At 52.5% G+C, this 24,965-nt stretch overlaps 1 protein-coding gene across 1 annotated transcript in view; it reads left to right on the top strand.

Moving 5' to 3' along the window:
• The first annotated feature begins 4,211 nt into the window (after positions 1 to 4,211).
• LOC144730289 (cytohesin-1-like) overlaps positions 4,212 to 24,965 on the top strand; it is a 94,413-nt gene continuing 73,659 nt past the window's right edge. The window contains exon 1 of the mRNA XM_078610981.1: positions 4,212 to 4,303. Coding sequence (XP_078467107.1) covers positions 4,282 to 4,303 — 22 coding nt within the window. The 5' untranslated portion in view covers positions 4,212 to 4,281. The remainder of the gene's footprint in view (positions 4,304 to 24,965) is intronic.

Below are 24,965 nucleotides of genomic sequence, written 5' to 3'. Positions count from 1 at the left end.
AAGAGTCGGGATCGAACCAGCGACCTCCTGTATACCAGGCGAGGTAGTCAACATCTCCTAGCCACCGTGATGATGATGAGAGAGAGACGCAAACTCCAAATATACAGCAGCAGGCGTCAGGGTCGGCATCGAACCCACGACCTCCTGTATACCAGGCGAGGTAGTCAACATCTCCTAGCCACCGTGATGATGATGAGAGAGAGACGCAAACTCCAAATATACAGCAGCAGGCGTCAGGGTCGGCATCGAACCCACGACCTCCTGTATACCAGGCGAGGTAGTTAACATCTAGCCACCGTGATGATGATGAGAGAGAGACGCAAACTCCAAATATACAGCAGCAGGCGTCAGGGTCGGCATCGAACCCACGACCTCCTGTATACCAGGCGAGGTAGTCAACATCTCCTAGCCACCGTGATGATGATGAGAGAGAGACGCAAACTCCAAATATACAGCAGCAGGCGTCAGGGTCGGCATCGAACCCACGACCTCCTGTATACCAGGCGAGGTAGTCAACATCTCCTAGCCACCGTGATGATGATGAGAGAGAGACGCAAACTCCAAATATACAGCAGAAGGCGTCAGGGTCGGCATCGAACCCACGACCTCCTGTATACCAGGCGAGGTAGTCAACATCTCCTAGCCACCGTGATGATGATGAGAGACAGACGCAAACTCCAAATATACAGCAGCAGGCGTCAGGGTCGGCATCGAACCCACGACCTCCTCTATACCAGGCGAGGTAGTCAACATCTCCTAGCCACCGTGATGATGATGAGAGAGAGACGCAAACTCCAAATATACAGCAGCAGGCGTCAGGGTCGGGATCGAACCAGCGACCTCCTGCACACCAGGCGAGGTAGTCAACATCTCCTAGCCACCGTTGAGATCCGGGAACATTCCGGTCAGCCCCGTCATTAAAAGCGCAATGGTCACGAACTCGTAAACACGAGCGTGCCTCCCTTGTCACGGCACAAACGCTCGGGTGAAACATTAACCGGGTCGTGTGAAGTTTAGGGGGGTGGGGGGGGGGAATGGATGAGAGTGGTGGTTGTGATGTGGGGGGGTCGGTTCAGTCCATCGTTCGCTGTAGGGTGGATACAATGGGGCGTCACGGTGGCTTGGAGATGTTAACTACCTCGCCTGGTATACAGGAGATCGTGGGTTCGATCCCGACCCTGACGCCTGCTGCTGTATATTTGGAGTTTGCGTCTCTCTCTCTCATCATCACGGTGGCTAGGAGATGTTAACTACCTCGCCTGGTATACAGGAGATCGTGGGTTCGATCCCGACCCTGACGCCTGCTGTGTATTTGGAGTTTGCGTCTCTCTCTCATCATCATCACGGTGGCTAGGAGATGTTAACTACCTCGCCTGGTATACAGGAGATTGTGGGTTCGATCCCGACCCTGACGCCTGCTGTGTATTTGGAGTTTGTGTGTCTCTGCTTACCCTCCCCGTCCCTCCACATTTAGAATCAACATCACACCGTTTAGATTATGTGGTTGCTGTAATATTCCACACGATAAGTCCACTTCGTTTAAATAGTTTTGCGGCAACCTGGGTCGCTTCTGAAAAACGAGCTACACAGCCTCAGTGGGCCCTTACCTGGTTATAGAAAAATACAAATATGACCCCTTGTTGACTTCAAGCAAAGCGGTGGTCGCAGCGTCACATAACGAGCGTGGGGGCAGGCATGCGGCACGAGTTGAGGCCCTCTTGATAAATCACAATTTTTTCAAGTGTCAAAGAACAAACCGCGTATTTAAAGCGCGGTTTAAATTAGTACATTTTTTCTCATCAGTAAAGTCACGTAGGTATCATCAGATGATGATGATTGCTTGTGTTGCCATCGAAACGTCGTGATTTAAAAAAAAAATAAAAATCTAGATTTGAAGCTTTCGTGACTGCAAGGATTCATACTCTTAGTTTTTTTTTTACCTACATGACTTTACCGAAATAACCAAAGAGTATATGGATTCCTGCAGTCACGAAAGCTTCAAATCTAGATTTTTTAATCTCATCAATTAAAACGCCTTCGTTCATTTTGTTTATCTATTAATTAGAGCAGTGACGTTTGGCTTCCGCAAATTGCTCAGATCAAATATTGGGGCCCCGACCTGACCGATCGCTGCCCCCCCTCCCCCCCACCGAGCTGATAAGGTCGTTTATCACGACACTTGCGTGTGTCGGCTAAGGGGCCATCCATTTAGTGGGTACGCAAAAATCTGTCAAAACTTGACCCCACTCCCCACCCCCGTTTCCTATGCATTGTCAGTAGACCCCCCGGGTTAACCCCCTCCATGCGTCCGTACTAAATGTATGGCCCCTGAGCATTGAAGCTCATTGGGAAATAATACGGGACCACCACCACCACCGCCGTTGTTGTTGTTGTTAAACCTGTGCGTCTGTAACTTCCCAAATGCTGGGGAAATATCCCCCACCTCGTTTAGCCCACCACTCCATCCTTTTGTCGGTGAATCCGTCTGTGGGGTCTCTATGTGAGCCGATCAGTTTCTGAGAATGTGCGTCTCTGTGTCAGTCTATGGGATCTCTATATTAGCTTATCAGTTTCTGTGCGAGTCTATGGGTCTCTATGTAAGTCTATGGGTATCTATGTGAGCCGTATCAGTTTCTGAGACTGAGTCTCTTGGTCTCTGTGTGAGTCTACGGGTCTCTATGCGAGTCTATGTGTCTCTGTGCGAGTCTATGGGTCTCTGTGCGAGTCTATGGGTCTCTGTGTGAGTCTATGGGTCTCTATGCGAGTCTATGGGTCTCTGTGCGAGTCTATGGGTCTCTGTGTGAGTCTGTGTGTCTCTGTGTGAGTCTATGCTGTGTGAGTCTATGGGTTTCTGTGTGAGTATCTTGGTCTCTGTGAGTCTCTGTGTGAGTCTCTTGGTCTCTGTGTGAGTATGTGGGTCTCTGTGTGAGTCTATGGGTCTCTGTGTGAGTCTATGGATCTCTGTGTGAGTCTCTTGGTCTCTGTGTGAGTCTATGTGTCTCTGTGTGAGTCTGTGGGCCTCTGTGTGAGTCTATGGGTATCTATGCGAGTCTATGGGTCTCTGTGTGAGTCTCTGTGTGAGTCTATGGGTATCTCTGTGTGAGTCTATGGGTCTCTGTGCGAGTCTATGGGTCTCTGTGTGAGTCTGTGGGTCTCTGTGTGAGTCTATGGGTCTCTGTGTGAGTCTATGGTTCTCTGTGTGAGTCTCTGGGTCTCTATGCGAGTCTATGGGTCTCTATGCGAGTCCATGATGACAACTCGGTATGCATTGTGGTCGCCCATCCATGCGTTATCCAGGCGCAACCCCGCTTAGCTTCCGAGAGGTAACGAGCTGATTATTGTTGATCGGCGCGATCAAGCCATTCAGTATGGTCAGTCATGGCCAATCTACTGCTGGATTAAGACCTTTTCTATGCCACGCGATGTTGGAATCCACCCAGCACCCGCTTGCACGCGAGCCTCTCCGTATACACGGCTCACCACAGGTGCCTGACGGCATTCTGTCGAATCTTCACAAACAAGCTACGGAATTTCGTGCGTTAAAGTTGTTAACGCAAAACTGAATCCCTACGTAAGATGGCTGCCCCGTCTCCTTCACGCTGCCGATATGCAAATTACTACGTCTGTCTCGTCCAATCAGAATCGCGTCTCGCCCGGAGGGGGTGGGGTTAGCGCGGCAGTGACGCGCTGCGATTGGCCCGCGAGGCGCAGTTTCCGAGCGTCTGTTGGGCCAATCGCGATTGAGCTGGGCGGAGTTTGGGTGTTTGGCGGTGATGGGGGGTGGGGTGGGGGGTTGTGGGTGGAGGGTTTGTTGGGGGGTGGGGGTTGGTGAGGGTGGGGGTCATGGGGGGTGGAGGAGGAGATGTGAGGGTGAGGGTGGGGGAGTTGAGGGTGGGGGGTTACGGGGGATTGGGTGGGAGGGGTTGTGGGGGATGCGTTGAGGGTGGGGGGGTTGAGGGTGGGGATTGGGTGGGAGGGGTTGTGAGGGGGGAGTTGAGGGTGGGGGAGTTGAGGGTGGGGGGGTTGAGGGTGGGGGGATTGCGGGATTGGGTGGGGTGATTGGATGGGGAGGGATGTTAGGGGGGATGGAGGAGGGGGTTGTTGTAGGTGGGGGTGGAGGAGGGTTGTGGGGGTGGGGGTGGAGGAGGGTTGTGGGGGTGGGGGTGGAGGAGGAGGGTTGTGGGGGCGAGGGGGGAACCGGGAGGCTGCGTGGTGCGGGCACAGAGAGACGCGAGAGCCGTGGCTGCGCGACGCGGCGAGCCTCTGAACCGACTCACCGCCATGGACGCGGACGACTCTGCCGGTGAGTCGTCGCTCCGTCGTGTCGCTTCAACAACAGCAGCAGCAACATCATCATCAGCAGCATCATCATCAACATCATCATCAGCAGCATCATCAGCATCATCATCATCAGCAGCATTACCATCGGTAGAAGCAAGCAGCAGCGGCATCCGCAGCAGCAGCATCTTCATCAGCAGCATCATCAGCATCATCATCCGCATCAGCAGCAGCATCTTCATCAGCAGCAGAATCAGTAGCATCGGTTGCATGGGCAGCATCATCATCAGCATCAGCAGGAGCAGCAGCGGCATTTTCGTCAGCATTAGCAACAGCCGTATCATCATCAGCAGCAGTATCATCGTCGTTATCAGCAGCAGCATCATCGTCAGAATCGTCGTGGTCGCCGTCAGCATCATCAGCAGCATCAGCAGCATCAGCAGCATCATCAGCATCAGCAGCGTCCTTGAGTCCGCGTGTTGCCTTGCGACGCTTGGGTCCCGAGGGATGTGAGCTGCAGTTGCATTGTGCGTCTGCGTCGCGCGAGTCGAGGGTGTCTCGTGGATTTGTCTCCCTTCGCGATCTCTGAATTGCGTCTCGTCGTCTGCATCGTACCACCAGTTCGTGTCTCATCATCATCATCATCAGCAGCAGAATCATCATCATCATCAGCAGCAGAATCATCAGCAACAGCATCGGCATCGAAATCCTAAAATGCATCGTGCACCGCCCCTTTGTCAGTTCAGAGCTGCATATGAATGCCTCCCTAAGCCGTATCGAACACGGGGGTTATTTGACCATACTTCACCACGCTGGTCATCGCGGGTTGCTGAAGGACGGGAACGACCGAGGACTGGTGCATATAACACTTTGATGTTCGCAAATCAAGATTGAATCCGTACGATTCGAATCGAACATCGATTGGGTCACCGGGTTTAAAGCGCAGTGCGCTAACCACTGCGCCACCGGTTTGCCTACAGTATCATCATTATCACAATACGGCATAGCATGATTACCATTATTATACCAGTTCGGGTTTGATCATCGAACGACCAGATGTTACGATGGGATGATCATCACTGCCGGCGGGTCATGTATTGCCCTGTCAGAAAATTGTTCCTCCGAAGAGACATGATAACCCATCAACCCATCACCGTCAGTCACACCCTGAGTGATTGTGAGGACAGCGCCGGTCCTGGGGTGGCGCTTGCTAATTAGCACGGCCTTCAAGAAAACACCAACACCATCATCATCATCACCACCATCATCACCACCACCAACATCATCATCACCACCACCATCATCATCATCACCACCAACATCATCATCATCACCACCACCACAATCATCGGCACCATCATCGGCGATGACCATCGACTGCACCGTAATCCACACGCGTGCCAATATTGCCCCGGCGGCAGTTTTTTCCATGACCCCTGTTGTTTGTGACATTTGACGGATACGTGAAGTCGAAAATGATTAAATGAGGAGGGGTCTGTGATGCTTTTGGGAACACGGAGCTGAGTGGTAAAAAAGGCAGGGTAAAGGACTCACCGTGGCCCTAAGAGAAAAGTTTACAGTCGTTGCATCATGCCAGCTATGTTACACGTGTCAACGCACACATGGATACTGGCGGAAAATATGAGAACAAAAATGTCAAATATTCGTGACGATAATGGTAACGACAACAATTTTAGTTGTTGTTGTTGTTGCGACATCACTTAACTAAGCCGTCACAGGACAAGTGTGCGAGGTGCATGCTGGGAAGCTAAGCAGCGAAGCGAAATTAAGTGTTGGGTATCTTATCTTAAACCATTTAAATAGCGCCTCGTGCAAGGCGCTTTACGCATAATTAACAGTGGTGCATTATGGATGCAATGGTGGAGACGATGTGAATGAAATGGGTGAGAGGAGGCGATGGGGGCAACTCTGTGATGATGCGAACGACGATGAATGGATTGAATGAATGGGGAATGAGTGAGAGCCGTATCATGAGAATATGAAGAGCGGGCAAAGTGAAAGAGTGGCGGTTATGAGGGAGGGGGGATTAAGGGGTCGTGGGGTGATCTAGGGAACAATAAGTGTTGTTGTTACTTGCTGACCCCGTACCTTACAATAGGTCTGCGACAAAGAGCTTCATAGCTCATCGGATTTCTGATTCTGATAAGAGCGAAAGGTGTAAAAAAAATGTCTTCAGTAAAGTGAGTGGGCTTGGACAGGGATTGATGCCCGAGACTGGTGACAGAACGACTTCCAAATGAAGCAATACGACCACCACGGAGATGTAGCAATCGGATCAATTATGATATCTGTGCATGTATATATATGGGATCGATTGACGAGCAGCGGAATGCATGTGGATCCCCAGTAAGCATGGAACGTTGAACCAACGTTGGGTCAATGGTTCCCATCAAGTGCCAACGTTGGCCCAGCGTTGGGTCAATGGTTCCCATCACGTACCAACGTTGGCCCAGCGTTGCACGTTTACTGTGGTTGGGGAATCTCAGGGCCGGCCCTTCGCTTGGTGGAGTGGGTGGGGGGGGTACCTTCATCTAGCAGTGGATACACCTCAGCTGTTGCTGCTGCTGGATGATGATGATGATGCATCTATCTTGGTATGCGAACGATGCACGCACGCCGCGCAAGATTGAGATTCCAGCATCGTCACGCATTCCTTCCTAATTGCCACTGAATTACTAACCCAGGCGCGATGATGCACAGTGGATGCAAAGGTCCCTCTCTGTCTGTGTGTGTAATCTTTATGGCCGTGAGTCTTCACACACAGACCGTGCAATTGCACCAGCACCCTGATCCGCTTGTAAATTCCAATGTGGCGATGACGACGACAATGCTGCTGCTGTAATAGCAGTTTAAATGATAATCACTAAGGTGATGCGTTTGTCTGAGAGTTGGTAACATTTTGTAGTGACAGTAACAGTCAAACTACGACCAATGTGCCTTCCATTTGCAATGTGACACGTGCAGCCTCCGATGTCAATCGACTGCTGAACGAGGTCCCTGCCCGCACGTGCGTGTGGCTCATTTGTCCGTACGTTTATGGTTTGCGTGGATCTATGCGAGTCCGTGCTTCTCGATGGAATTCTCCGGGTCTCTTGGTGACCCTATTGGGCTTACGTGAGTGAGTCTATGGAGCAGTGGCGTGGCTCTCGATGGGTGTGCAGGCGGTGTAACTGCACAAGGGGTCTGTAGGGGCCAGAGGGGGGGATGGACCCGGGCTCCGGTCTACGAAGAATCACAATAAAACACATTCCAACTGATTACTAATTTACAACTCGCATCGTAACAACTGCCTTATTACTAATCTAGTATATAATTACATTAACCCCCCCCCCCTTCAAATCGTTGCACCTGATGAGTTAATGATGACGTCACCCTGCTGCTGCTCTATATAAGAACGGGAGACAGAGCAGAGCCTCACCATTCTGGCGAATTGCCCGATGATGCTGGATGCAATTACCAGCGAAACGTCGTACTACTCAAATTGTAAATGTTGTGGTTTCACGCTTCAACACACCGGTGGGCTAAAGCAGTGAACTATTTGTCTTTTGTCAACGTGACACTTTTTTTGCTGATTGGCCGTGTCGGGTGGTGAAGGGTTACGACACATTTATAAATAACGCGATCTAAACCCCCAAAAAACGTTGATTATGAGGAGTCTGAGATGTTGGGACAGGCGGTCTCGTATCATCCCGAGTGCCCGGGCATTTTTTTTTAAATCAACCACGCTCCACCACTGGTCGGAGTGGGATGGGAGGGGTGGGAGGGGGAATGGATTGACATGGTGAGAGTGGTGGAGGGGCGATGACTGTGGAAACGTGATGATTGGATGGCTGTCAGGGGGGTGGATGGGGGGGTGGAGATACGGGGAGCAAGTGCGACATTGGCATGGCGTGTGCAAGGCAGAGGTCGCAACCGGGTACCCGATACCCGTACCCTACCCGATACCCGGCTACCCGTACCCGGCTGGGTATGGGTACGGGTAGCCGTTTGCGACCCTGGTGCGGCCGGGTACGGGTAAGGAATCAAAACCCGTTTGCGACCTCTGGTGCAAGGGGATGCAACTGCGCCTGACCCCACGTGGTCGGAGGGGGTCAGGGGAGGGGGGGCACCCAATTTAATTCCTTTGCTTTCGGGCCCCAACCACCAACCGCCACCCGCCACCCGCCGTGAAGGAGGAGCGGGAGCTGTCACCTGCACACGCGACGCGCGCGGGTCCGGCACCAAGCGTGCGCGGTGCGTGCGGCGCATGTGTGTGTGTGGTGTCTGTGTGTGTGTCTGTGTGTCTGTCTGTGTGTGTCTGTGTGTGTCTGTGTGTGTGTGCCTGTGTGTGTGTGCCTGTGTGCATGTGTGTGTGGTGCCTGTGTGTGTGTGTGTGCATGTGTGTGTGTGGTGCCTGTGTGTGTGTGCCTGTGTGCTGTCAGCGAGCACCTATTAAGGCTGGAACAGCACACAAGGCGATGGGTGTAGCCAGCACCAGACCCGGCTGCCCTTCATCTCCCCGTTCGCTGATAGGTACACATCGCAGTAGATAAGCATTTGAAGGCTGAGTCGACCTAGTCGAGGCCCGGGACCATATCCGACGCTTTGTTACTGATGTTGGCTGCGATTGGGGGTCGAACCACTACATGTGTACACGCGTACGTAAACGCATACACACGTGCGCATACCATGGATTCCACGGTGCTGCTGAACAATAGTAAATGCTTAGATGCTGGATCAGCTCTCGGCATTCCTTTGTTGGCTGGAGCTTTTTGAGAGCAACTATTCGGGATTCACTTGTCAGTGGTTCGGCCATTCAATTGCCCTGTCTGAGAGTTGGTGAATGGGAGATCCGCCCACTCCTCACCCACCCACTCACTCATCCACCCACCCACTCACTCATCCACCCACCCACTCATTCACCCACTCACCTACTCACTCACTCACCCACTCACCCACCCACTCACCCACCCACTCACCCACTCACTCACTCATTCATCCACCCACCCACTCACTCACTCACAACTCACTCACCCAGTCACCCACCCACTCACTTACCCACTCACTTACCCACTCACCCACCCACCCACTCACCTACTCACCCACTCACTCACCCACCCACTCACCCACCCACCCACTCATCCACCCACCGCCTTCAGATTTATATTTGGGGCAGCGCGAGGTCACGTGGGCCATGGTTTGGAGTTTGTAGCCGCAGGAGAGCGAGATTCTTTGATTCTGCAGTTGTATTCTTAACTCGTGGATCGGGCATCGACATCATCTGTGGTTAGCGTGGATCCGATTAAGCGCTGCCCATTTCCGCAGAAGATTGAAACCGCTGCAGTCTGGTGGTGGGGTCGCTGAGCCAGGCTTGGGCGAGGCTCGGTGATGCGGTGAGTCATTAAATTAATAAATGTGCCCACTGATCGTCCTTGATGCGGGGGCCATAAGGGCATCGGACGCGGGTAGTTGTCAGTGCCAGGCGAAGTGCACTGCGTCTCTGCCACCTCGCTTTGTCTGTGCGGTGCGATATCAGGGCGGCGGTGTGGGTGTGATGGTGGCGCAGTCGGGGTGGGAAACGGTGACACGGCAGGGTGGGAGATGCAGAGGTCGCAAACGGGTTTTGATTCCTTACCCGTACCCGTACCCGGCCGCACCAGGGTCGCAAACGGGTACCCGTACCCGGCTGTACCCGTACCCTACCCGTACCCCGCCGGGTACGGGTAGGGTACGGGTATCGGGTACCTGATTGCGACCTCTGGGATGAAGCCATGTTGCAGGCGCGGGTGGGTTGATTCTAGGAACTTGAATTGTGAGAAGAGACAAGACGTTGGGAAATGAGTGACAAACAGTTACTCACCAGTGACTCACGGTCTACCCGTACCCGGCTGCACCAGAGTCGCAAACGGGTACCCGTACCTGGCCGGGTACGGGTAGCCGGGTATCAGGTAGGGTACGGGTATCGGGTACCCGGTTGCGACCTCTGGGGAGATGGTATCTTTGTGTGTGTGCGAGCCGTGCTTAGCCTTAACCACGGGTTAATTCCTCGTGGAATATTTCCCCGGGTAGCTGGTCGACTTGTTAGTTTCCATGTCCCCACCCTGAAAGTGCCGTCTCTGTAACTCCCGTCACTGCCGATGGTCTTCGTCTGTGGTTCTCCCTTCTGCCGGAGCTGCTCAGCAGTCGGATTAAAGTCCGAGTCTGGAAGTAGGTGGCACGTGACAAGTCGTAGCCGCAGCCAGAGCGAGGGGTATACTGGATGTGGTGTGCCGGTTGCGGAAATATATACCGGGTCGCTGACCCGGACAGACCCGGCTTGAAGTTAAGCCCTGGCCGTCGGTATGCGGACTGCTGTGATGCAAGGCAGTGGTTGGTGATTGTGATGGCTTCGTCGAGGAGACTGTGTTCTACTTTCCAGTGACGGGGAGTTTGATCAGCGATGTTTTTTACGTTCGTGTCGAGTTTGGGGGATGAGCCGGTAGACGGAATCAGGAGTTGTCCAACGAATATCTGCAACGCTGCCCAGCGAATGATCGACTCGGATGGAATTTTGTCGGCTTAATTGGACACCCATAGACTCACTTGAAAAATCCAAGAGACTTGCACAGAGACACACAGAGTACGATTCGGGAGTGGCCTGGCGAATATCCGAAAATCTGCCGGCGAACGATGGAGTGACTTTTGGCCGTGGTTCCAGATGATAGCGAATCCCATGGAGGTTCATAGACCCACATAGAGACCCACAAACTCGCATGGAGACCCACAACTCGCATAGAGATCCACAAACTCGCATGGAGACCCACAAACTCGCATAGAGACCCACAAACCCGTATAGAGACCCACAAACTCGCATGGAGACCCACAAACCCGCATAGAGACCCACAAACTCGCATAGAGACCCACAACTCGCATGGAGACCCACAAACTCGCATGGAGACCCACAAACTCGCATAGAGACCCACAACTCGCATGGAGACCCACAAACTCGCATAGAGACCCACAACTCGCATGGAGACCCACAACTCGCATAGAGACCCACAAACTTGCATAGAGACCCACAAACTCGCATGGAGACCCACAAACTCGCATGGAGACCCACAAACTTGCATAGAGACCCACAAACTCGCATAGAGACCCACAACTCGCATGGAGACCCACAAACTCGCATAGAGACCCACAAACTCGCATAGAGACCCACAACTCGCATAGAGACCCACAAACTCGCATAGAGACCCACAAACTCGCATAGAGACCCACAACTCGCATGGAGACCCACAAACTCGCATAGAGACCCACAAACTCGCATGGAGACCCACAAACTCGCATGGAGACCCACAAACTCGCATAGAGACCCACAAACTCGCATGGAGACCCACAAACTCGCATAGAGACCCACAAACTCGCATGGAGACCCACAAACTCGCATGGAGACCCACAAACTCGCATAGAGACCCATAGACTCACATGGAGACCCACAAACTCGCATGGAGACCCACAAACTCGCATAGAGACCCACAAACTCGCATGGAGACCCACAAACTCGCATAGAGACCCACAAACTCGCATAGAGACCCATAGACTCACATGGAGACCCATAGACTCACATAGAGACCCACAAACTCACATAGAGACCCACAAACTCGCATAGAGACCCACAAACTCGCATAGAGACCGACAAACTCGCATAGAGACCCACAAACTCGCATAGAGACCCACAAACTCGCATAGAGACCCACAAACCCGCATGGAGACCCACAAACTCGCATGGAGACCCACAAACTCGCATAGAGACCCACAAACTCGTATGGAGACCCACAAACTCGCATAGAGACCCACAAACTCGCATAGAGACCCACAAACTCGCATAGAGACCCACAAACTCGCATAGAGACCCACAAACTCGCATAGAGACTCACAAACTCGCATAGAGACCCACAAACTCGCATAGAGACCCACAAACTCGCATAGAGACCCACAAACTCGCATAGAGACCCACAAACTCGCATAGAGACCCACAAACTCGCATGGAGACCCACAAACTCGCATAGAGACCCACAAACTCGCATAGAGACCCACAAACTCGCATAGAGACCCACAAACCCGCATGGAGACCCACAAACTCGCATGGAGACCCACAAACTCGCATAGAGACCCACAAACTCGCATAGAGACCCACAAACTCACATAGAGACCCACAGACTCGCATGGAGACCCACAAACTCGCATAGAGACCCACAAACTCGCATAGAGACCCACAAACTCGCATAGAGACCCACAAACCCGCATAGAGACCCACAAACTCGCATAGAGACCCACAAACTCGCATAGAGACCCACAAACTCGCATAGAGACGCACAAACCCGCATAGAGACCCACAAACCCGCATGGAGACCCACAAACTCGCATAGAGACGCACAAACCCGCATAGAGACCCACAAACCCGCATGGAGACCCACAAACTCGCATAGAGACCCACAAACCCGCATAGAGACCCACAAACTCGCATAGAGACCCACAAACTCGCATAGAGACGCACAAACCCGCATAGAGACCCACAAACCCGCATGGAGACCCACAAACTCGCATAGAGACCCACAAACTCGCATAGAGACCCACAAACTCGCATGGAGACCCACAAACTCGCATGGAGACCCACAAACTCGCATGGAGACCCACAAACCCGCATAGAGACCCACAAACCCGCATAGAGACCCACAAACCCGCATGGAGACCCACAAACTCGCATAGAGACCCACAAACTCGCATAGAGACCCACAAACTCGCATGGAGACCCACAAACCCGCATAGAGACCCACAAACCCGCATGGAGACCCACAAACTCGCATAGAGACCCACAAACTCGCATAGAGACCCACAAACCCGCATGGAGACCCACAAACTCGCATAGAGACCCACAAACTCGCATAGAGATGCACAAGCCCGCATAGAGACCCACAAACCCGCATGGAGACCCACAAACTCGCATAGAGACCCACAAACCCGCATAGAGACCCACAAACTCGCATAGAGACCCACAAACTCGCATGGAGACCCACAAACTCGCATGGAGACCCACAAACCCGCATAGAGACCCACAAATCCGCATGGAGACCCACAAACTCGCATAGAGACCCACAAACTCGCATGGAGACCCACAAACTCACATAGAGACCCACAAACTCGCATGGAGGCCCACAAACTCGCATAGAGACCCACAAACTCGCATGGAGACCCACAAACTCGCATAGAGACCCACAAACTCGCATAGAGACCCACAAACTCGCATAGAGACCCACAAACTCGCATGGAGACCCACAAACTCGCATAGAGACCCACAAACTCGCATGGAGACCCACAAACTCGCATAGAGACCCACAAACTCGCATGGAGACTCACAAACTCGCATGGAGACCCACAAACTCGCATAGAGACCCACAAACTCGCATGGAGACCCACAAACTCGCATGGAGACCCACAAACCCGCATAGAGACCCACAAACCCGCATGGAGACCCACAAACTCGCATAGAGACCCACAAACTCGCATGGAGACCCACAAACTCACATAGAGACCCACAAACTCGCATGGAGGCCCACAAACTCGCATAGAGACCCACAAACTCGCATGGAGACCCACAAACTCGCATAGAGACCCACAAACTCGCATAGAGACCCACAAACTCGCATAGAGACCCACAAACTCGCATGGAGACCCACAAACTCGCATAGAGACCCACAAACTCGCATGGAGACCCACAAACTCGCATAGAGACCCACAAACTCGCATGGAGACTCACAAACTCGCATGGAGACCCACAAACTCGCATAGAGACCCACAAACTCGCATGGAGACCCACAAACTCGCATGGAGACTCACAAACCCGCATAGAGACCCACAAACCCGCATGGAGACCCACAAACTCGCATAGAGACCCACAAACTCGCATAGAGACCCACAAACTCGCATGGAGACCCACAAACCCGCATAGAGACCCACAAACCCGCATGGAGACCCACAAACTCGCATAGAGACCCACAAACTTGCATAGAGACCCACAAACCCGCATGGAGACCCACAAACTCGCATAGAGACCCACAAACTCGCATAGAGATGCACAAACCCGCATAGAGACCCACAAACCCGCATGGAGATCCACAAACTCGCATAGAGACCCACAAACCAGCATAGAGACCCACAAACTCGCATGGAGACCCACAAACTCGCATGGAGACCCACAAACTCGCATGGAGACCCACAAACCCGCATAGAGACCCACAAACCCGCATGGAGACCCACAAACTCGCATAGAGACCCACAAACTCGCATGGAGACCCACAAACTCACATAGAGACCCACAAACTCGCATGGAGGCCCACAAACTCGCATAGAGACCCACAAATTCGCATGGAGACCCACAAACTCGCATAGAGACCCACAAACTCGCATAGAGACCCACAAACTCGCATAGAGACCCACAAACTCGCATGGAGACCCACAAACTCGCATAGAGACCCACAAACTCGCATGGAGACCCACAAACTCGCATAGAGACCCACAAACTCGCATGGAGACTCACAAACTCGCATGGAGACCCACAAACTCGCATAGAGACCCACAAACTCGCATGGAGACCCACAAACTCGCATGGAGACCCACAAACCCGCATAGAGACCCACAAACTCGCATAGAGACCCACAAACTCGCATAGAGACCCACAAACTCGCATGGAGACCCACAAACTCACATAGAGACCCACAAACTCGCATGGAGGCCCACAAACTCGCATAGAGACCCACAAACTCGCATGGAGACCCACAAACTCGCATAGAGACCCACAAACTCGCATGGAGACCCACAAACTCGCATAGAGACCCACAAACTCGCATGGAGACCCACAAACTCGCATAGAGACCCACAAACTCGCATGGAGACCCACAAACTCGCATAGAGACCCACAAACTCGCATGGAGACTCACAAACTCGCATGGAGACCCACAAACTCGCATAGAGACCCACAAACTCGCATGGAGACCCACAAACTCGCATGGAGACTCACAAACTCGCATAGAGACCCACAAACTCGCATAGACCCACAAACTCGCATAGAGACCCACAAACTCGCATAGAGACCCACAAACTCGCATAGAGACCCACAAACCCGCATAGAGACCCACAAACTCGCATAGAGACCCACAAACTCGCATAGAGACCCACAAACTCGCATAGAGACCCACAAACTCGCATAGAGACCCACAAACCCGCATAGAGACCCACAAACTCGCATAGAGACCCACAAACCCGCATGGAGACCCACAAACCCGCATGGAGACCCACAAACTCGCATAGAGACCCACAAACTCGCATAGAGACCCACAAACTCGCATAGAGACCCACAAACTCGCATGGAGACTCACAAACTCGCATGGAGACCCACAAACTCGCATAGAGACCCACAAACTCGCATGGAGACCCACAAACTCGCATGTAGACTCACAAACTCGCATAGAGACCCACAAACTCGCATAGAGACCCACAAACTCGCATAGAGACCCACAAACTCGCATGGAGACCCACAAACTCGCATGGAGACCCACAAGCTCGCATAGAGACCCACAAACTCGCATGGAGACTCACAAACTCGCATGGAGACCCACAAACTCGCATGGAGACCCACAAACTCGCATAGAGACCCACAAACTCGCATAGAGACCCACAAACTCGCATGGAGACCCACAAACCCGCATAGAGACCCACAAACCCGCATGGAGACCCACAAACTCGCATAGAGACCCACAAACTTGCATAGAGACCCACAAACCCGCATGGAGACCCACAAACTCGCATAGAGACCCACAAACTCGCATAGAGATGCACAAACCCGCATAGAGACCCACAAACCCGCATGGAGATCCACAAACTCGCATAGAGACCCACAAACCCGCATAGAGACCCACAAACTCGCATGGAGACCCACAAACTCGCATGGAGACCCACAAACTCGCATGGAGACCCACAAACTCGCATAGAGACCCACAAACTCGCATGGAGACCCACAAACTCACATAGAGACCCACAAACTCGCATGGAGGCCCACAAACTCGCATAGAGACCCACAAACTCGCATGGAGACCCACAAACTCGCATAGAGACCCACAAACTCGCATGGAGACCCACAAACTCGCATAGAGACCCACAAACTCGCATGGAGACCCACAAACTCGCATAGAGACCCACAAACTCGCATGGAGACCCACAAACTCGCATAGAGACCCACAAACTCGCATGGAGACTCACAAACTCGCATGGAGACCCACAAACTCGCATAGAGACCCACAAACTCGCATGGAGACCCACAAACTCGCATGGAGACTCACAAACTCGCATAGAGACCCACAAACTCGCATAGAGACCCACAAACTCGCATAGAGACCCACAAACTCGCATAGAGACCCACAAACTCGCATAGAGACCCACAAACCCGCATAGAGACCCACAAACTCGCATAGAGACCCACAAACTCGCATAGAGACCCACAAACTCGCATAGAGACCCACAAACTCGCATAGAGACCCACAAACCCGCATAGAGACCCACAAACTCGCATAGAGACCCACAAACCCGCATGGAGACCCACAAACCCGCATGGAGACCCACAAACTCGCATAGAGACCCACAAACTCGCATAGAGACCCACAAACTCGCATAGAGACCCACAAACTCGCATGGAGACTCACAAACTCGCATGGAGACCCACAAACTCGCATAGAGACCCACAAACTCGCATGGAGACCCACAAACTCGCATGGAGACTCACAAACTCGCATAGAGACCCACAAACTCGCATAGAGACCCACAAACTCGCATAGAGACCCACAAACTCGCATGGAGACCCACAAACTCGCATGGAGACCCACAAGCTCGCATAGAGACCCACAAACTCGCATGGAGACTCACAAACTCGCATGGAGACCCACAAACTCGCATGGAGACCCACAAACTCGCATAGAGACCCACAAACTCGCATAGAGACCCACAAACTCGCATGGAGACCCACAAACCCGCATAGAGACCCACAAACCCGCATGGAGACCCACAAACTCGCATAGAGACCCACAAACTTGCATAGAGACCCACAAACCCGCATGGAGACCCACAAACTCGCATAGAGACCCACAAACTCGCATAGAGATGCACAAACCCGCATAGAGACCCACAAACCCGCATGGAGATCCACAAACTCGCATAGAGACCCACAAACCCGCATAGAGACCCACAAACTCGCATGGAGACCCACAAACTCGCATGGAGACCCACAAACTCGCATGGAGACCCACAAACCCGCATAGAGACCCACAAACCCGCATGGAGACCCACAAACTCGCATAGAGACCCACAAACTCGCATGGAGACCCACAAACTCACATAGAGACCCACAAACTCGCATGGAGGCCCACAAACTCGCATAGAGACCCACAAATTCGCATGGAGACCCACAAACTCGCATAGAGACCCACAAACTCGCATAGAGACCCACAAACTCGCATAGAGACCCACAAACTCGCATGGAGACCCACAAACTCGCATAGAGACCCACAAACTCGCATGGAGACCCACAAACTCGCATAGAGACCCACAAACTCGCATGGAGACTCACAAACTCGCATGGAGACCCACAAACTCGCATAGAGACCCACAAACTCGCATGGAGACCCACAAACTCGCATGGAGACCCACAAACCCGCATAGAGACCCACAAACTCGCATAGAGACCCACAAACTCGCATAGAGACCCACAAACTCGCATGGAGACCCACAAACTCACATAGAGACCCACAAACTCGCATGGAGGCCCACAAACTCGCATAGAGACCCACAAACTCGCATGGAGACCCACAAACTCGCATAGAGACCCACAAACTCGCATAGAGACCCACAAACTCGCATAGAGACCCACAAACTCGCATGGAGACCCACAAACTCGCATAGAGACCCACAAACTCGCATGGAGACCCACAAACTCGCATAGAGACCCACAAACTCGCATGGAGACTCACAAACTCGCATGGAGACCCACAAACTCGCATAGAGACCCACAAACTCGCATGGAGACCCACAAACTCGCATGGAGACTCACAAACTCGCATAGAGACCCACAAACTCGCATAGAGACCCACAAACTCGCATAGAGACCCACAAACTCGCATAGAGACCCACAAACTCGCATAGAGACCCACAAACCCGCATAGAGACCCACAAACTCGCATAGAGACCCACAAACTCGTATAGAGACCCACAAACTCGCATAGAGACCCACAAACTCGCATAGAGACCCACAAACCCGCATAGAGACCCACAAACTCGCATAGAGACCCACAAACCCGCATGGAGACCCACAAACCCGCATGGAGACCCACAATCTCGCATAGAGACCCACAAACTCGCATAGAGACCCACAAACTCGCATAGAGACCCACAAACTCGCATGGAGACTCACAAACTCGCATGGAGACCCACAAACTCGCATAGAGACCCACAAACTCGCATGGAGACCCACAAACTCGCATGGAGACTCACAAACTCGCATAGAGACCCACAAACTCGCATAGAGACCCACAAACTCGCATAGAGACCCACAAACTCGCATGGAGACCCACAAACTCGCATGGAGACCCACAAACTCGCATAGAGACCCACAAACTCGCATGGAGACTCACAAACTCGCATGGAGACCCACAAACTCGCATGGAGACCCACAAACTCGCATGGAGACCCACAAACCAGCATGGAGACCCACAAACTCGCATAGAGACCCACAAACTCGAATGGAGACCCACAAACTCGCATAGAGACCCACAAACTCGCATAGAGACCCACAAACCCGCATAGAGACCCACAAACTCGCATGGAGACCCACAAACTCGCATGGAGACCCACAAACCCGCATAGAGACCCACAAACCCGCATAGAGACCCACAAACTCGCAGAGAGACCCACAAACTCGCATGGAGACTCACAAACTCGCATAGAGACCCACAAACTCGCATAGAGACCCACAAACTCGCATAGAGACCCACAAACTCGCATAGAGACCCACAAACTCGCATGGAGACCCACAAACTCGCATAGAGACCCACAAACCCGCATAGAGACCCACAAACTCGCATAGAGACCCACAAACTCGCATGGAGACTCACAAACTCGCATAGAGACCCACAAACTCGCATAGAGACCCACAAACTCGCATAGAGACCCACAAACTCGCATAGAGACCCACAAACCCGCATGGAGACCCACAAACCCGCATGGAGACCCACAAACTCGCATAGAGACCCACAAACTCGCATAGAGACCCACAAACTCGCATAGAGACCCACAAACTCGCATAGAGACCCACAAACTCGCATGGAGACCCACAAATTCGCATAGAGACCCACAAACTCGCATAGAGACCCACAAACTCGCATAGAAACCCACAAACTCGCATGGAGACTCACAAACTCGCATGGAGACCCACAAACTCGCATAGAGACCCACAAACTCGCATGGAGACCCACAAACTCGCATAGAGACCCACAAACCCGCATAGAGACCCACAAACTCGCATAGAGACCCACAAACTCGCATAGAGACCCACAAACTCGCATGGAGACCCACAAACTCACATAGAGACCCACAAACTCGCATGGAGGCCCACAAACTCGCATAGAGACCCACAAACTCGCATGGAGACCCACAAACTCGCATAGAGACCCACAAACTCGCATAGAGACCCACAAACTCGCATAGAGACCCACAAACTCGCATGGAGACCCACAAACTCGCATGGAGACCCACAAACTCGCATAGAGACCCACAAACTCGCATGGAGACTCACAAACTCGCATGGAGACCCACAAACTCGCATAGAGACCCACAAACTCGCATGGAGACCCACAAACTCGCATGGAGACTCACAAACTCGCATAGAGACCCACAAACTCGCATAGAGACCCACAAACTCGCATAGAGACCCACAAACTCGCATAGAGACCCACAAACTCGCATAGAGACCCACAAACCCGCATAGAGACCCACAAACTCGCATAGAGACCCACAAACTCGCATAGAGACCCACAAACTCGCATAGAGACCCACAAACTCGCATAGAGACCCACAAACCCGCATAGAGACCCACAAACTCGCATAGAGACCCACAAACCCGCATTGGGACCCACAAACCCGCATGGAGACCCACAAACTCGCATAGAGACCCACAAACTCGCATAGAGACCCACAAACTCGCATAGAGACCCACAAACTCGCATGGAGACTCACAAACTCGCATGGAGACCCACAAACTCGCATAGAGACCCACAAACTCGCATGGAGACCCACAAACTCGCATGGAGACTCACAAACTCGCATAGAGACCCACAAACTCGCATAGAGACCCACAAACTCGCATAGAGACCCACAAACTCGCATGGAGACCCACAAACTCGCATGGAGACCCACAAACTCGCATAGAGACCCACAAACTCGCATGGAGACTCACAAACTCGCATGGAGACCCACAAACTCGCATGGAGACCCACAAACTCGCATGGAGACCCACAAACCAGCATGGAGACCCACAAACTCGCATAGAGACCCACAAACTCGAATGGAGACCCACAAACTCGCATAGAGACCCACAAACTCGCATAGAGACCCACAAACCCGCATAGAGACCCACAAACTCGCATGGAGACCCACAAACTCGCATGGAGACCCACAAACCCGCATAGAGACCCACAAACCCGCATAGAGACCCACAAACTCGCATAGAGACCCACAAACTCGCATGGAGACTCACAAACTCGCATAGAGACCCACAAACTCGCATAGAGACCCACAAACTCGCATAGAGACCCGCAAACTCGCATAGAGACCCACAAACTCGCATGGAGACCCACAAACTCGCATAGAGACCCACAAACCCGCATAGAGACCCACAAACTCGCATAGAGACCCACAAACTCGCATGGAGACTCACAAACTCGCATAGAGACCCACAAACTCGCATAGAGACCCACAAACTCGCATAGAGACCCACAAACCCGCATGGAGACCCACAAACCCGCATGGAGACCCACAAACTCGCATTGAGACCCACAAACTCGCATAGAGACCCACAAACTCGCATAGAGACCCACAAACTCGCATGGAGACCCACAAACTCGCATAGAGACCCACAAACTCGCATAGAGACCCACAAACTCGCATGGAGACCCACAAACTCGCATAGAGACCCACAAACTCGCATAGAGACCCACAAACTCGCATGGAGACCCACAAACTCGCATAGAGACCCACAAACTCGCATAGAGACCCACAAACTCGCATAGAGACCCACAAACTCGCATAGAGACCCACAAACTCGCATAGAGACCCACAAACTCGCATGGAGACTCACAAACTCGCATAGAGACCCACAAACTCGCATAGAGACCCACAAACTCGCATAGAGACCCACAAACTCGCATGGAGACCCACAAACTCGCATGGAGACCCACAAACCAGCATGGAGACCCACAAACTCGCATAGAGACCCACAAACTCGAATGGAGACCCACAAACTCGCATAGAGACCCACAAACTCGCATAGAGACCCACAAACCCGCATAGAGACCCACAAACTCGCATGGAGACCCACAAACTCGCATAGAGACCCACAAACCCGCATAGAGACCCACAAACCCGCATAGAGACCCACAAACTCGCATAGAGACCCACAAACTCGCATGGAGACTCACAAACTCGCATAGAGACCCACAAACCCGCATAGAGACCCACAAACTCGCATGGAGACTCACAAACTCGCATAGAGACCCACAAACTCGCATGGAGACCCACAAACTCGCATAGAGACCCACAAACTCACATAGAGACCCACAAACTCGCATAGAGACCCACAAACTCGCATGGAGACTCACGGAAGCCACGGGCCGTATGAAACGAAGCTGCTCTGTCAATCATTGCGCTGCGACCACTGTGAGGTCAGTCTTGGCTATTTGTAGATTGTCGACGATGCACAGAGAAAGCTCCTTTGAAATCCCCCCCCCTCCCTCACCCGCAGTGACTCATGGGACATCCAGCCGGGAGGCTCCAAATCTCAGCCGCGAGTTCACTTTGCTGACTGGCTTGTTGGTGGCAGTGACGTCGTAGCTATCGTTTAAAAGTGTGCAGGCGGTGCAGCTGCACCGGGGACCACGTGCCGGAGGTGGAAGGGACGCGGGCGCCTGACTGCAAAGAGGGAGGAGGGGAGGGCGAGGAGGAGGAGGAATTGGACAATGAATTCCTTGCACGAGGGCGCACGTCAACCAGGCCGCTCCTGCGTGGGGTTCTTTTTAAATCCTTTATATTAAGTTCACTTGCGCGCTTGCTTGCGCGCTTACGACCGTGCAAATCTTTCGGTCGTTTTTTAACCCACTTCCCGTGATCCAATCGAGCTGACATTTTGCACACAGACTCGTTGTGCGTGACGATTTATTTTCGTGGAAATTTTTTTCCATAACTTTACACTTTTTAGGAAAAAAAAAATTATATTTAATTACCAATTGCTTAATGGTGGCAGGCAATCATCTGACCCATAGGTGGCAGCCATCTCAAGCCAGAGGACGAGAGGACTCTAGCCGCCACGCATATAAAGGATTTATAGTGAAAAACTTTGTTTTTACGGGTTAATTTTTTGTGTCCCGAGGTCGTGCTTGGGGAGCGGAGCTCGCCTATGTGTCTTCGGCGTCGTTGGCGCGCGGTTGTTGTTTTTTTTGCGGCACGGCACGACGTCCCCCGACGTCCCCCGACGTCCCCCCGACGTTCCCGACGTTTCGCTCCAGGCGCCCGAAGAAGTTCTCCGCAGTGCTCGGAGCGAAGCTCCGGGGACACGGTGCGCCACCCGAGACAGCACGGCGAGGCAGGGGAGGGAGCAGCCTCTGTAAATCTCGCTGGCACAACCCCCGTGGATGTTTACCTGCAGGTTTGACAGGGGGTCGCTGTTTTATTAACCGATAGATGTGAACGCTTTTTGATTGGATCCGGTCCAAACGTTTTTACTTCCCCCCCCCCCTTCTTCTCTGACGGGACAGAAACTGATGTGGGCCGACCTCGCCTCCTCCTCCCCCCACCCCCGACCCCACCGTGAGAAAATGTCCCACGGTTAAAGCCGCGGTTCTTTTTGCCATTCGCTTTTCCCACCGTTGTTGCAAACCGGGACCCCGTCAAACCCCTCCACCCACTCTACCGCCGCCCCCCCCCACCCAAACAAGAAGCCACATACTCTTTGGTTCTTTCGGTAAAGTCACGTGGGTACAAAATAAATTAAATCACGACGTTTCGGGCGCAACACAAGCGTTCGTCATCGGGTGGAAACAACCACAGCAATAAACAAATTGCTGAAGTGGGCAAAAAAAAAAAACTTTTGCCCACTTCAGCAATTTGTTTATTGCTGTGGTTGTTTCCACCTGATGACGGGCACTTGTGTTGCGCCCGAAACGTCGTGACTTAATTTATTTTGCACCCACGTGACTTTATCGAAAGAACCGAAGAGTATGGATTCCTGCAGTCACGAAAACTTCAAATCTAGAACGAAGCCACACTTGAAGCTGCGCCGTTGAAACGACGCAGCCCTCGGTGGACCGTACAGGGACACGCGCAGGTTCGAGCAACGTGCCGACGTTTAAGCTGCAGTAAGCCGGATCGCGTGGGCGGTAAACCCTGGACCGTGCCAGGCCCCCCCAACCCCACCTACTACCCTTGAACTTATGTTTTGGTTATTTCATCATAGTTCTTAGTTCTTTCGGTAAAGTCACGTAGGTAAAAAATGAAATTAAAATTAATAAAAAATAAGCTTGTGTTGCCTCCGAAACGTCGTGATTTTATTGTGTTGCCTCCGAAACGTCGTGATTTTATTGTTTTTATTTTTTATTAATTTTAATTTCATGTTTTACCTACGTGACTTTACCGAAAGAAATAAGAGTATGAATCCTTGCAGTCACGAAAGCTTCAAATCTAGAATGGGCTCATCATCTTCATCATCACCATCACGTGCAAATTGACAGCAGCAGCCAAATTATCTGAATGCGTGATGTCGATTCTAAATGTGGAGGCGGGGGGGTGGAAACCGGAGGACCCGGAGAAAAATCCACGCTACCACGAGGAGAGAGACACACGCTAACTCCAAATATACAGCAGGCGTCAGGGACGCGATCGAACCCGCGACCTCCTGCATACCAGGCGAGGTAGTCAACATCTCCCGAGCCACTGCAGAGCCCCCGTCTGGCTACGGCTGGTTCCCGGTTGTCTCGTCGCAGGCTGCCCCGCGGCAGGCAGGACGCCGTTACTCACTCCAGATATGGAGTCACGACCAATGCCGTCGCGGTTGTGTTTGAAGCGCAGCGTCTGTAACCTGGTGCTGCGGTCCAGGTGCCCGTAGCGATGGCAACGGTCGTAGTTCGTGCTAGTACCACGGTGGCGAGATGTTAACTACCTCACCTGATGTACAGGGGGGTCGTGGGTTCGAACCCGACCTTGACAAATGTGTGTTTGGAGTTTGCGCGTCTCTCCGCTCCCCGTGGTCGCGTGGATTTCCCTCCGGGTTTTTTCCCTCCGCGTTGAGAATCAACACGCGTTCAAGACTATTTGGCCGCTAGACACTTCCACGTGATGAC

The sequence above is a fragment of the Lampetra planeri genome, chromosome 35, assembly GCF_965212315.1.
Source record: "Lampetra planeri chromosome 35, kcLamPlan1.2.h2, whole genome shotgun sequence".
Lineage (NCBI taxonomy): Eukaryota > Metazoa > Chordata > Hyperoartia > Petromyzontiformes > Petromyzontidae > Lampetra > Lampetra planeri.
This window is presented reverse-complemented; position numbering and strand designations above follow the sequence as displayed.